This window comes from Hemicordylus capensis, chromosome 2, assembly GCF_027244095.1.
Source record: "Hemicordylus capensis ecotype Gifberg chromosome 2, rHemCap1.1.pri, whole genome shotgun sequence".
NCBI classification, from domain to species: domain Eukaryota; kingdom Metazoa; phylum Chordata; class Lepidosauria; order Squamata; family Cordylidae; genus Hemicordylus; species Hemicordylus capensis.
The window spans coordinates 390,361,037-390,375,660 of record NC_069658.1 but is presented as its reverse complement, the minus strand read 5'-3'; the positions used below and the strand labels follow the sequence as shown (position 1 = coordinate 390,375,660).

The 14,624-nt window shown below is 45.1% G+C and overlaps 1 protein-coding gene across 3 annotated transcripts in view; it reads left to right on the top strand.

Moving 5' to 3' along the window:
- The window catches only part of MGAT5B (alpha-1,6-mannosylglycoprotein 6-beta-N-acetylglucosaminyltransferase B), a 312,928-nt gene extending 298,640 nt beyond the window's left edge, over window positions 1-14,288 (top strand). For all 3 annotated transcript variants that reach the window (XM_053294465.1, XM_053294466.1, XM_053294464.1), the window contains 3 exons: window positions 8,114-8,188; window positions 11,661-11,929; window positions 13,720-14,288. In XM_053294465.1, coding sequence (XP_053150440.1) covers window positions 8,114-8,188; window positions 11,661-11,929; window positions 13,720-13,918 — 543 coding nt within the window. In that variant the 3' untranslated portion in view covers window positions 13,919-14,288. The remainder of the gene's footprint in view (window positions 1-8,113; window positions 8,189-11,660; window positions 11,930-13,719) is intronic.
- The last annotated feature ends 336 nt before the right edge of the window (window positions 14,289-14,624 follow it).

Sequence of the window (14,624 nt, the reverse complement as noted above, 5' to 3'; positions counted from 1 at the left end):
CTTATCTCTGCATGCATCCAAATGTGACTTATTTGCCTGGAATTACATATCCCAGAATTGGACTCAGAATCTCAAGAAATCCAAATCTCTGCATAAAGCCAAATCTTTCTTTCAGACAAAGCTTTGAGCACAGATGTATGCTGATCCCTCCTACTAAACATGCATCGTTTAAGCACAGCTGCTGTGTATAAGCAAATGTGAGGCAGTCCCCAGGATCCATCAGAAGAGGGCAAGTAATATGCAGATGGAACATTTGCTTACCAGGCCTGCTCAACTTAGCCCCCCCCCCAGCTGTTTTTTGGACTACAACTCCCACAATCCACAGCCACAGTGCCAATAGCCAAGGATTATGGGAGTTGTAGGCCAACATCTGCAGGACGACCAAAGTTGAGCAGCTCTGGCTTATGCCCTTATGAACATGACTTCCTTCCAATACATTGGAGCCCTGCAAGAGGACTGTGGTTGGTCCAAAATAAAGCAGGATTGATTTCTGGGACTCAGTAGTAGCACCTTATTATGACATCACTTTCTTTGGCCTTTTGACCTTGGGAATAAATAGCTGAATCATCAGAACCACATGTTACATGGACAGAACACTGTGTGTGTGTGTGTGTGTGTGTGTGTGTGTGTGTGTGTGTGTGTGTTGGCCTGAAGCAGCCCAGTATCAGCAATCCCCAAGGCAAAGAAGCTTGCTGTGATGCAACTGCTGCATGGAGGCTATTTCCAAAAGTTCTGAGTGGATGTTCAAATCCTGTCCCCTGGCTACCATGATTCCTGTGTCTTGGGGGGACATGCCAAAGCTTAAACACAAAATTGGGATGACCACAGAGGGATGGGGCATCTGTGTGTGGAATAGTCATGTAAAATAGAGATTGTGGTGGCAGCGGTGGGGGCGGGGGAGGTCCTACTACAAAAAGAGAACCAAGACAAGCAGCTTCCCAGTAAGTGCATCAGCAGCTTTTATTCCAAGTTTAAACATACATCAGCTATACCCAGCAGGAAGCAATAAGGTTTCCAGGTGTGTCAGATTTTCAGAGAGCAGCAAGCTGCCCCCACATACACAGCTCACCTAGTATCTGGCTTTAATAACAGAACGGGAACAAAATTCTCCAGTGAAGTGCTGGGCCAGTTACTCTCCCATTTACCTTTTCTGTGTCCATTTTTTAAAAAGCATTTACATGTAATTGATTGGCCTTGGTGGGAGAAGGCCACAGAGGGCAGATTCGGATGGTACTCCAACCAGCCCAGTTCAATGTCATAGGAACATAGGAAGGAAGATGCCATATACTGAGTCAGACCATTGGTTCATCTAGCTCAGTATTGTCTACATAGACTGGCAGTGGCTTCTCCAAGGTTGCAGGCAGGAATCTCTCTCAGCCCTCTCTTGGAGATGCTGCCAGGAAGGGAACTTGGAACCTAGATGCTCTTCCCAGAGTGGCTCCATCCCCTAAGGGGAATATCTTACAGTGCACACACATCTAGTCTCCCATTCATATGCAACCAGTGTGGACCCTGCTTAGCTAGGGGAATAAGTCATGCTTGCTACCACAAGACCAGCTCTCCCTCACAGGAGAGGAGTGTGGGCATGCACACAACTTCTCTCCGGCCTATCAGTCTCTAATTGCACATAGAAGGCTGTTTGGCTGGTGCCCCAGAGAACCAGATGCGGGGAGACACATGTTCCTCCCCCATGCAATTACAATGTCCTGTTTGGCATATAATCTGAACTGTTCCAGTGTGGTGTGCCCATTATGAGATATTACTGTGAGTCCCAGGAATCAATCCTGCTTAATCTTGGATCAGTCATAGATATTTGTCACCAACCCCGAGGCAACTAGCAGCAATTGGCCAATGGTGGAGGTGCTTAACTGCACCCTATCAGTCATAAAGGGGAAAAACCAAAACACAGAAGCGCATGTCTCTGTAAGCAAAGGGTGCAGAGGCCGACATTTGATGAGGCGGAAGTGAGCTTCAGTGCAGTAATGGAAAAGCAACAAAGCCAGTTCAAATGTCCACAAGATTTAACACATTCTTTATTGGAGATGGGCACGGAGTCAGTCACTGCTGAATAAGAATTTAGTTACAACAGGCCTCTATACATATATGCCCAGGTACATTGTATTCTTTAGTACCTTTACATCTAGTGTTTCTCTGTCTCTCTTGTACTCTTTCTTTAGCCCCGCTGGATTTGGTAGCTAATCATATCCCCCATTTAAATGCTAATCTTTCTCAGCAGCAGGTCCATTTTACATACAGCTTGGCTTTTCGGGTGCAATAAAGCTTAAGCCAAAAGTGTAAAATATCAATGGGCCTCTTCAGGGCTTCTCCTGCTTCCCCCGCCCCCTTCAGGATTGGAGAGAGAAAAATAAGAGGAATGAAGATAGAGCTGAACTGTTGCCTACAGAACTTGGAAATGGCCATTCACTTTCTGGGTGGTTTTTTAAAAACATTAAATGGAGATGCATAGTTTGGTCCGTGTGCCACCTACGTAGGGGATATATAACACTCCATGCTGCCTATATGGAATTTCAGCTCAAAACCAGCGGAAATGCTACTAGTATTGTTGTGTGGTTCACCATGTCATTTGCTAGTGCAGATTGAGGCACCTGACCTAAAGCTATGATCTCTCTGCATCCCAATCCTCTGAATGTATATTCAGAAGTAAGTCCCACTGTATTCAACAGGCCTTTCGTAAGACTACAACCCTAGCCTACTCTGTATAGAGCTGTTGCTAGAGATGCTGGTGATGTTTGCTAGGCTTGGGCCAGGAAATGAGTTTTCAGGGCTCTGAAATACTTGCCTCACATGAGAGATGGGCATTAGCAGCCCCCGAATTCTTCTCTGGAGCTATAGGGGAGTTTCCCACTCCCCCTACTCATCTAGCACCAAAATGCTTAGTACGGGACAACGAACATGGCTGATGAGCCTCATATTCCAAGAGTTCATGGGGCGGGGGGCAGAGATGCTGTTTGCCTGCTTTTGGGCATTTTCATGACTGCATTTTTTTAAAAAAAATCTATTTATTGAAAGCAATGAGGAATTTGTTGCTTTCATTAGTTTCAATAGGGAGATGAAAAAAGGCTACACCCCACCCCCCAAACAACATGGGATGGGGACAGCAACCCTCCTGAAAATTCCCAAACTCTCTAGCAGTGAGGAGGGCTGTGTTCCACCAGCAACACCCTTCTTCCGCCCTGAGCTGTCATTTGTAGCCAGGCTCTGTGGAGCCTTGCAAGCTTCCATGCTCTCCCGCTGCAAATAGGGGCTGAATTGGGATTGGTTCAGAAATAAGCCAGGATAATCAATCAATCAATCAATCATCTTTATTATGGTCATAGACCAGCGTAAAATACAGGGGGTGATTACACAGAGCAAAGTATAATGTATAATGATACGTTAAAGGGCCTAAGGTAACATTAAAAAGCATTTAAATGGACAAAAGGGTATAAAATAGCATTAAAAGCCATACAAGACATAAAGGTATAAAAGGCATACCCACAGGGGCATTGTCACTCTGCGAGTGGAGCCTTTCTGAAATGGCCTTCAAGCACAGCTGAGGGGAGTACGTGACAAGGTGTATGCCTTCCTTTGTTTTGGGACTTCCAATTGAGTACGATATGACACTGGGGAGGGTAAATATGTAAGAGCTTCACTGATGGTAAAATTTGAGACCCTGCTTAAATCAGTTTTGCACTCTATGTCCATTATATGCTGTTTGATAGAATCTTTGGCCTGATCATAGCCCAGCATGGCTTCCGCAAAGGTAAATCTTGCCTCACCAACCTTTTGGAGTTATTTGAAAGTGTCAACGAGTGTGTGGATCAAGGCAATCCAGTTGAGAGAGGAGAGCTGGTCTTGTGGTAGCAAGCATGACTTGTCCCCATAGCTAAGCAGGGTCTGCCCTGGTTGCATATGAATGGGAGACTTGATGCAGTGAGCACTGCAAGATATTCCCCAGGGGATGAAGCCGCTCTGGGAAGAGCAGAAGGTTTCAAGTTCCCTCCCTGGCTTCTCCAAGATAGGGCTGAGAGAGATTCCTGCCTGCAACCTTGGAGAAGCTGCTGCCAGTCTGTGACGACAATACTGAGCTAGATAGACCAATGGTCTGACTCAGTATATGGCAGTTTCCTATGTTCCTATGACATAGTATACCTGGACTTCCAAAAAGCTTTTGACAACGTTCCTGATCAAAGACTCTTGAGGACACTTAGCAGTCATGTAATAAGGGGACAAGTACATGTGTGGATTGCTAACTGGTTGAAAGACAGGAAACAGTGTAGGTATAAAGAGAGTTTTCACAATGGAGGGAAGTAAGAAGTGGGGTCCCCCAGGGATCTGTATAGGGACCGGTGCTTTTTAATTTATTCATAAATGATCTAGGAGCAGGGGTAAGCAGCGAGGTGGCCAGATTTGCAGATGATACCAAACTCTTCTGGGTAGTGAAATCCAAAACAGATTGTGAGCAGCTTCAAAAGGATCTCTTCAGACTAGGGGAGTGGGCGACAAAGTGGCAAATGCGGTTCAGTGTTAGCAAGTGTAAGGTGATGCACATTAGGACAAAGAACCCTAACTTCAAGTATATGCTGATGGGATCTGAGCTGTCAGTGACTGACCAGGAGAGGGATCTTGAGGTCGTGGTGGACAGCTCGTTGAAAGTGTCAACTCAATGTGCGGCAGCTGTCAAAAAGGCCAATTCCATGCTAGGGATCATTAGGAAGGGGATTGAAAATAAAATGGCTAATATTATAATGCCCTTATACAAAACTATGGTGCAGCCACACCTAGAGTACTACGTACAATTCTGGTCACCACATCTTTAAAAGGACATTGTTGAACTGGAAAAGGTACAGAAGAGGGCAACCAAGATGATCAGGGGCCTACTTCACCTTTCTCATGAGGCAAGGCTACAACACCTGGGGCTTTTTAGTTTAGAAAAAAGACGACTGCGGGGAGACATGACAGAGGTCTATAAAATCATGCATGGTGTGGAGAAAGTGGATAGAGAGAAATTCTTTCCCCTCTCACACAACACTAGAACCAGGGGTCACTCCATGAAATTGATTGCCAGGAGGTCTAGGACCAACAAACGGAAGTACTTTTTCACACAACACGTGATCCACTTGTGGAACTCTCTGCCACAGCATGTGGTAACAGCCAATAGCCTGGATGGCTTTAAAAGGATGACTTCATGGAGGAGAGGTCTATCAATGGCTACCAGTTGGAGGGCTGTGGGCCACCTCCAGCCTCAAAGGCAGGATGCCTCTGAGTACCAGTTGCAGGGGAGTAACAGCAGAAGAGAGGGAATGCCCTCAACTCCTGCCTGTGGCTTCCAGAAGCATCTGGTGCCACCAGACTGTTGGACCACTGTGCGAAACAGGATGCTTGACTAGATGGGCCATGGGCCTGATCCAGCATGGCTGTTCTTATGTTCATATTAAGTAGAGTCAAGGATGCTATTTTTGTCTCAATTGACCGTTTCAATTTAGATTGGTAGTTGTCACCTAAGGCTAAAGGAGCAAGACCAACGGGGTGAAAGGATAGTCTGAGCCAATAGCCGAGAATGGCCACCCATATCCTGGCCTCCACTTTGATCAGGTCTGTTTCCAAGCGCAGAGTGGCATTAGACACACAACTTGGAGGACTGCCCGCAGGAATTTGGATTGCACACATTCCAGTGGGGCAAACCTCTGGAAGGGACCCAGTTATGTGCCATAAAGAAGCTGGGCTGCTAGTTTGGCAATGAACAGGTCGAGGGCCGCGGGTACATAATGTCCTCCTCTCATATGCAGGAATTTGATGATGGAGGAGCTCCTCTGGGCATTTTGAACCACATGTTCCCCGTAGGCTTTCCTAGAGCTGCCAAAGTGAAAAAATTACTCCAGCAAGTCCCATGGTTAAGCATGGGACCTGCTCAATCATATGTCCATCTAGCCGCCAAGGATTATTGCATCATCTGCATATAGCAGAGTGGCAATGCGTCTCCAAGCAAGTTTAGGGGGGTGAAAATCCAGGTTGTTAATCTGGCCCACCAATGTGTTAATGTATAAAATTAATAGGAGTGGGGCCAGTATGCATCCTTGCTTGATGCCCATCTGGGTTGAGACTGGTCTTGAAAGGTGGCCATGGGGGTTGCACCTTACCTTAAAGTGATGTGTCTGTATACAGAGTGTGAATTAAATACCGCAGATGCTGGTCAATGGAGGAGGCTTCCAACTTATCCCACAGTTTGACACGATAGAATCAAATGCTGCTTTGAGATCACTAAAGGCAGCATAAAGGGAGGTTGCATTGCAGGAGGAGTATTTCTGGATGAGGTACTGAAGAACTAAGCACTGGTCAATGGTAGAGTGGCCTTCCCTGAAACCAGCTTGTTCCCCTGCAAGGAGATTTTCTTGTTCTAACCATTCCTTAAGTTTCCTATGTAGGTTTCTCACATGTAGCTTACTGAGCAAACTGATGGGTCTGTAGTTGGTGGGGTCACCCTTTCTGCCCGTTTTTTAATATGAAGACAATGATTGCTATCCCCAGTCCTTGGGGATTTGGCCATGCAAATTGGTGAAGAGCAAAGCCAAAATAGGGGCCCACCAGTCCAGATTATTTTTAATTGCCTCTGGTGGAATAAGGTCCTCCCCTGGGGCCTTCCCTGGTCTGTTGGGCAATAAGGCTCTTAATCTCAGATGTTGACACTGGTGCCCACATGGGTGTCTCCTCAATGGCAAACCTAGAGCTGCCTCTTATCGCCAAGATAAATTTTTTGAGCTTGGCTTCTTTCCTAGCCAATCCAGGGTGAGCTATAGGGCACTCACCCCCAGTAATCTTAGCTAGGATCAGTATGAAATACTGATATTTCATACTGGGAAATATCATATTGGGATCAAATGAGTTCCCACAAAAGCCCCCATGTTGACATGCCCTGTATTTACATTTTAAATATAAAATGAGAAACCATAGGTGGGAGACTATGAGAAACCTGTAAGATCAGAGCAGTCATCAGAGAGAGAATCTGTCCTGTTGTTATTAGTCACTGATAAGCAGCTGAAAAGTGAAACTCCTTAAAGTTGAGGGTTTTGTAGTCAGAGCCCTTCTGAAGAATACAGGGAGGGGACCTTTGCTGGAAGTCGAGAAAATGCCATCTGCTTTTCATCATCTAGCTGTATGTTGATTCTTAATTGGTGTATTTTTACTGGTTTTGATCTTTGTAAAAGGAGGTGAAAGGGAAGGCAGAATCTCATTGGGAGTGGCGTGTCCTGGTGAGTCCTTCTTTTGTGGAAGCCTTTGCCTTTCAAGATGATGCTTCATCCACCTGCCTCTTGGTAGCAGATGGATGGAGGCGTCTCCTGGCATTGCCTTGTGAGCATTTTTGACAGGTCCAACAGGATGCTTGCCAGCATTCCTGAGGAGGAGAGGCACATGCCCAAAGAAACACTCACTGAGGAGCAAGCACGAAGCCAAGTCATATGCATGCAGAGCCAGCAGGACATGCCAGCAGTCTAGCCCAGTACTGGCTTCAATAGCATTGCACTGTAAAGCCTAGAAAGGTCCCCCAGTCATTAATGACATGTCTAAATTACTGTTGGGGTGAATCTTTGCATTCTTGCTGACAGATGGCCATGTGTAATGCCAAAGTCTGGATTTCTGGGATGAGAAATTGTAGCTGTGTCAGAAAATCTAAACACTCCTCTACTTTCATTAAGAAAAAGGATAGATTCCTAGCTTATTATTGGAGGATGAAAATGCATGTATGTTTCTGCAGTTTCCATTAAAGGCTCCAATGTGATATGAGATCCAGACAGGAATCCAGTGATTTGGAGGTAGAATCTTTGTTCATAGCACACTCTTGCTCCCTCCACCATCTGCCCCCCATATATCTTTTGCCAAATAACATCTCATCCAATTCTTCCTATCACCCTAGAAAAATTCCAAATGCTGTAAATATTGACAAAGATTGCATATTAAATAAGCATAATCAGATCTGCCTATTTGTATTTTCTTTTCCAAATGCAGAATGTTAGCACCTTGCGATTCCTCCTTAACCCTGTTGCAGATCAGAAAGTGGTGATGAGGATGGCCTTCTCCAAATCCATGCTTACATTTTGCTCTTCCCTTTCTCCAGGTGGATCCTTATCTGCCTTATGAGTACACATCTGAAGGGATGTTGGAGCGAATTCATGCCTACATTCAGTACCAGGTAGCTGACCTGCATCTTGTTCTTCTTTCTGGCTCTGCCTAAAAGCCAATTAAGTTTCATGCCCAACAGATGGTAACCACTAACTTTGGTAATGTGGGTTACATTTTCAGAAGAAAAGCCCAGAAGATTTGAAGCAAAGGAGGAAGAGACTGGCCAACATCTAAACTAACCCTCCAACACATCCGATTTTTCCATTGCTCAAGGAGGAAGGGGTGATCTCTTTCCTCTGCAGCCACCTGTGCCTCACAAAACTCATTGCCAAAAATTGTACACCCCCGCCCCTCATGCAATGAAAAGCTCTGGGGCACTGGAAGTGGGTTAGTCTGGTTGGTGGGCATTATCTGATATTTTCTTCCAACCCTCTCTGTGGACAAAACTGGGATTTTGGAAGGAAACTAGGGGAAAAGGGTTTCTCTTTTCATATGATCCCTGAAATTATATTAATCACATTACAGGATGTTCATTTCTGAGCTTTTCTCTGGAAATATGAGTTTCATTTGTTTCTGCACAATTGGCCTTTTTTTTCTTCTTTTCCTTTTTACTCACAATGCTTGATTGTTACTATTTTCTATTTTTATTTTGTTCTTTCCTGTTTGCTAGCTGGCAGAATTATATGCTTTGAAAACATTAGAGTGTATCAGCTTTTAACATTTGTAATTATTGTTTGAATAAAAACCACAGTCATAATTCAGCCCCTTCTGCACACAGGGAGTTTAAGGCTGAAATTCTGTGCACATTGACCTAGGAGTAAGCTCCACTGAAAACAGTGGGACTTATTTCTGAGTAAATGTGTAGACAATTGCACTGTAAATGCCCCACCACCACAATATTTGAACTATGGAAACAGGGTGGGAAACACCTTTGCTTTCTCCATAAATAAGTCTGTGGTGAAAGATTCTTGCATATGTGAAGCTGCCTTACTGAATGAGCCCTTTGCTCCATCTAGTCTAGTACTGGCTACTCTAACTGGCTCTCCAAAGTTTCAGACCAGGGGATTTTCCCAGTAGTACTACCAGAGATATTTCAACCGGAAAAGCCAGGGATTGAATCTGAGGCCTTCTGAATGCCAGGTATGAAGTCTGCTACATGAGCCTCCTTGCATGTTACAGGAACAAACAATAGTGGCCCAAGACCTCAGTGTGCATCTGAGGCAGAGCACCAAATGTCACCTCCTTCCTCACATACTTTAAAACACACACACACACCATCCACCGCCACTTCCATAGGTGTCCATGAACACCTACACCCACTCCCTCCTCCTCTGAAAAAGGAAGAAGCAGAAGAGAAAAGGACAGAAGGGCAGCAAAGTATAGAAGGTGCTCTACAGAGTGTCTACTATACTTTATGGAAAGAGCAGCAGAGTACTAGATGCACTGCAAAACATCTCCTATAATCTACTGCCCTTTCCTTGTTTATTCTGCTTCAATAGTAGCTTGGCAGCAGCACAGGAAAGAGATAGGAGGGTGCACAAGGGGCTGGTAGAAAGAGGTGGTAGAGGGAGAGTAGGAGGAATGTCTCAGAGCAGCCCTTTGCTGAATGGTGCCTCTGCCACTGCTCAGGAAAGAGCTGCTCTGATGGTAGTGGGCAGCAGGGTGGGAGCATCTCATTACCCGACTGGCACTCCAGAAATCTGCCACTTTAGGCAGACACTTCACCTCACCGCACAGAAGGCCCACTTCTGGGGGAAAGTGGATCCATGCGAAATACTTCCCATGTGTCACCTTAAGTGGCACAGCGGGGAAATGCTTGGCTAACAAGCAGAAAGTTGCCGGTTTGAATCCCCGCTGGTACTATATCGGGCAGCAGTGATATATAGGGAGATGCTGAAAGGCATCATCTCATACTGCGCAGGAGGAGGCAATGGTAAACCCCTTCTGTATTCTACCAAAGAAAGCCACAGGGCTCTGTGGGAACCGGGAGTTGAAATTGACTTGACGGCACACTTTACCTTTACCCACTTCTCCTGTGATTCTACTGTGGCCTTTAATTCAACGTAGTCAAATAAGGATGAACTGAGCAAGCCTTCAATGGGTTGTAATCTCTCAGTCAAAGCAGGGATATAGCATGGTTTGGGTCAGCCATGGGATAAGCTAAGATGGGGCTCCTTCTTTCCTTTCCTTCCCCCATCTCTTTAATATGTAGCTCCCAGTGTTGCCAGTGTTGGTGGCAAGAAAACACAAGTCATTAAACCTGATCTCATCCCATCGACTCGTCTCATAGCCACAGCATATTGCTGGTCTGACTCCACCCGTTCCTCCTCCTCGTTTCCTTGTGATTGGTTGGCTAGACACTCAGGCTCAGCCCACCCCTACCTCAGCCTGACTGACAGGCCCATGAGCCAGGGAAATGCTGGCTGATGTCCAGGAGCAGCATTGCCCTGGCTGCAGAGCTGTCAGTCAGGCTGAGGAAGGGGTGGGCTGAGTCTGAGCATCTAGCCAGTCAATCACGAGGAGGAGGGGAGAGGGATGTCATTTTATACTCCTTCCCACTTCCACATCTAGAGGATTTGTCAGCTTAAAGCTGGTCTAAGTCCTGGAATGAGGAGCAAATGGCATGCTAGTGAGTCGAGAAATGACTTTGTTCCGGCATGCTCTACTGTAACTATGCCCCTGCTAAGAAGGTGGGACCAGACCAGATCCCATGCTTGGAGTATTTCTCATTTGAAATATTACATGAGGTGCCATCTGGGATTTGTCAGAAATATCATGCAAAGAATGTTTGGCCTCCAGAAAAGAACTGTGTTCTGGATAAGGCCACCTAACTCTTTCAGTACAAGCCATATGATTTACAGTTGATAGTTTTTGTAATACTCAATTTTTAACTTTTAAAATTTTTAATTTGAAATTTAATACTGATTGTGGTTTTTAACCTGACTTTTAACTTGTTTACATAATTTGGTTAATTTTATTGTTTTCATTGTATATTGTCTCTATTTTATTGTTGTGAACTGCCCCAAGCAGTAGTGTACTGGAGGGGTGGGGTATAAATATTTTAATATTATTATTATTATTATTATTATTATTATTATTATTATTATTATTATTATTATGGCCCTTGGGAAGAACTCAATGTCTGGATAAAACAAACCAGTCAATAACACCTGTCTGACTGTGTAAACACGAAATGATGATGATGATGATGATGATGATGATGATGATGATGAAATCCAGCCATCCCAGGTCCTTGGGAAGGACTCAATGCCTGGATAAAACAAACCAGTCAATAACACCTGTCTGTGTAAATAAATAATAATCAATAATAACTGATGAAGTGGAAGCAGTATGAGTTGCATTACAGACTGCTAGAAGAGGTGTCAGAGTCCCCTCCTGCAATGCTCATTTTAAAAAATGAACATTTAAAAAAAAAACCTCCCTCAGAATCGAGTCCTTCTCTTCCCCACCTTACTTCCTCACTTGCAGTCTTAATGTCTGTTAATCTCAGTGTAAAACCCATCCTTTCTCCATCCTAATAGGATTTCTGTGCTGTTGCTGCTCTGCCAGACCAGTCCAACAGCCACACTATGCAAAGCTCTGCAAGCCCATTCAGGCTGCAACCCAATTCCACTTACCTGGCATGGTCTGGCAATTCCAGCAGCAGCCTCCCAGCGTGGCCCCCAGTGAAATCCATGCAGGTGTGGGTATCGGATGTTGGACAGGCATGCACCAGTACTTGTCAGAAGCATGGGCTGGTCTGCGAGCCGGAGTTTTTCAAGTTCATCAACCAAAAGGAAGTGTTTCAGCAGTAAGTCTGATCTCTCACTTTGTTTGCCTTTATTCCCTTGGGATCTCTTTTGTTTCTCTTTCTATGATACTAACCAATCCAAATATCAATTCAGGCATTTGTATTTTGAAGCTGGGGGAGAAAATTGTAAGGTTCACAATTTTATTTCAATCCAAACTGATGTTGAGCTGTAGCATTTATGCAAGACAATATTGAAAACTGGTGGTTTGGGGCCATAGATCTAATGGCAAACCTCAAGTTTGAGTGCTGAGATGTTTTATTGATTTATTTATTTTGACAGAAGTGTGTATTGCTTGCAAAGCTCCAATTTCAGCTCTGAAATCTGAATTTGAAGCCAGGTTTCACTTCATGAGAAGTTGCTGTTTTGTAGAAATTTGGTATGCGGCGGGGGGGGGGAGCGGCTGAGCTTAAATTGAGTTTTGACCTTTCAAAGTTGTATCAGGACAAGCTGGAAACCCAAGGAAGAGTAAAACTACTGGGCACCACTCCCTAATGAAAAGGCCCTTTGCTCCCCTGGTTCCTTTAAGACTTTCCCCAAACTCTGGGAATTGGTGCAGACTTTCACTGCTACTTCTTGCATTCTTGCTGACAGAGTGCATCTTTCCATGGATGCCTCTCTGACATTTGTTCAATGCCCTTTGCACACAACAGAGCAGACTAAAAATATTTGGACAGATCTTCCAGCTGCATTGTGTGTGAAAAGCTTTCTGCTACAGAAAAAGGTGCTGGATTTTCCAGATGCCTTTATTTTCTCCTCTTCCTCCTTCTTCTTTAGCTCTCTGTCTGTAAGCATACATTTGGAACACACAGACACTGACATTTTAATAGAACATAAATCTGCCACCAAGCTGCATACATAGCTCCGGACAATTAAAATGGGTGCATTATCATTTCTGTCACGGCGGCCAGGCAGGCAATTTGAGTCCGAGCGACATTTTTATATGATAAATTAGAGCCAGAGCTCAGATTTTACTCGCTAAGCTCTTTTAGCTTCCTAAAATCCAACCATTTTGGAGAAATTGCTAGTTCAGATTCACTAGCTCAAGTCAGAGTTTATTAAATAGCTGCCAGGCAGTTTTCCTGAGCTACAGGAGAAACAAAGGTTATAGCCTCACCTCCAGATGTGTGTGGCACCCTTCCCTTAGGTCTCTTGAGGAGAGACATATCTAAAGAGTGGAGGCCCCAAATCTAGCACACACAACACTGGATTCTTTAGTACATAATAAGGTCGATCACATGAGCAAACTGGTCGGTGGGGTGGGGAGAGAAAGTCAGGCTCCTACCTGCTTCCTCTCAGATGACTGGCAGCTCCTTCTGGCTCTGCTGATCATGTGCCCAGACAACCGGCTCAACAGCGATTGGCAGAGCTAGGATCTGAAGGAGGAAGTCCTCTGGTATCCCACAATACACTGCACAAGGAGTATGGTCCATTGGGGGAGTTCCGTGCTGCCGGGTGCTTCTTTTGCCTGGCTCTATAGAAGCTTGGGCTGCCTGCAGCCTAACCTTCCACATGACTAGGCGGTGAGGTAGGAGGGTGCCCAGGTACAAAACCCAGGCTATCCTGCAAAGAAGGGCCAGGATTGGGACTAATCCTGATGGTTCTTACAACCGGCCCTACCTGGGCTAGTGCTGCCCTACCCAAGTAAGGCTGGCCTCACTCCTTCTTACGCAAGTAAGAAGGACCTCACTCCTCGCAAGGGCCATACTTTAAGCCTCTGTAGCACACCCCAATCTTTCCCTGGTAGAATGCATACAGCAAAACTCTGCTTTTTTGTTTGTTTGTTCCCTAGGCTCAACATTGTCTGTGACAGCACAGAGTCAGAGATGAATCACCTCTACCCAGCTGTGGCTGAAAATGTCCGGGAGTGCTACCTCCAGAAGGAACCTCTATTATTTAGTTGTGCAGGATGCAATACCAAGTACCAGCGCCTCTGCCCATGTCGCGATTACCGGAAGGGACAAGTGGCACTGTGCAGGGATTGTTTGTGATTCCAGAGCATGTGTGCTGTGACATACCACATGCAACAAGTAACTTTTATTTTGCAAAGCCTCTGCAATACTCAAGAAGGTCCAAATGGGATCATCTTCTTGAAGACTTGTGAAAATACTTGGATCTCAATGAGACTTCATTGTTTTGTCTGCCAGTCAAGGGTGAATGACTTTTTCCAACATTACTTTACTTCTTAAGGCATATCTCCCACCACATATAAGTTCACTGGAGACCTCAAAGGGACCAAGAAAGGCCACATTGAACATCCTTCTGAAGGACAAGGCACCACTTTAGGATATCATCTTCTTTAAACATCTTTATTTTTTATTGGGGGTGAGGAGTTGAAATTAAAACTGGAAAACCAACAAATGGTCTGTGAGGTATTATTTGAATTGGATCTCTTTCAAAATATTTGGAAATTAGGGGTGTGTACGAATGGTTCTGTGCTGAAATATTGTGAACCATACCGGGGCCTGTTCAGTCCTGATTGAACTGGACCAGGCCGAGTTTGATGCGAACCAATTCAACGTTGAGGGAGGAGCAGGCTGGTAGTGTGGGAGCGAGAAAGATTGTTCAAGGTTCTTACCCTCTTGCCACCCACCAGGATAGTGGAATTGTGGCCAGATCACTCTTTAAACCTGCACAGTGGCGGCATGGTTCTGGCCTCTGCACATGCACAGAGACCATGCAAATGGTCTCCGTGAA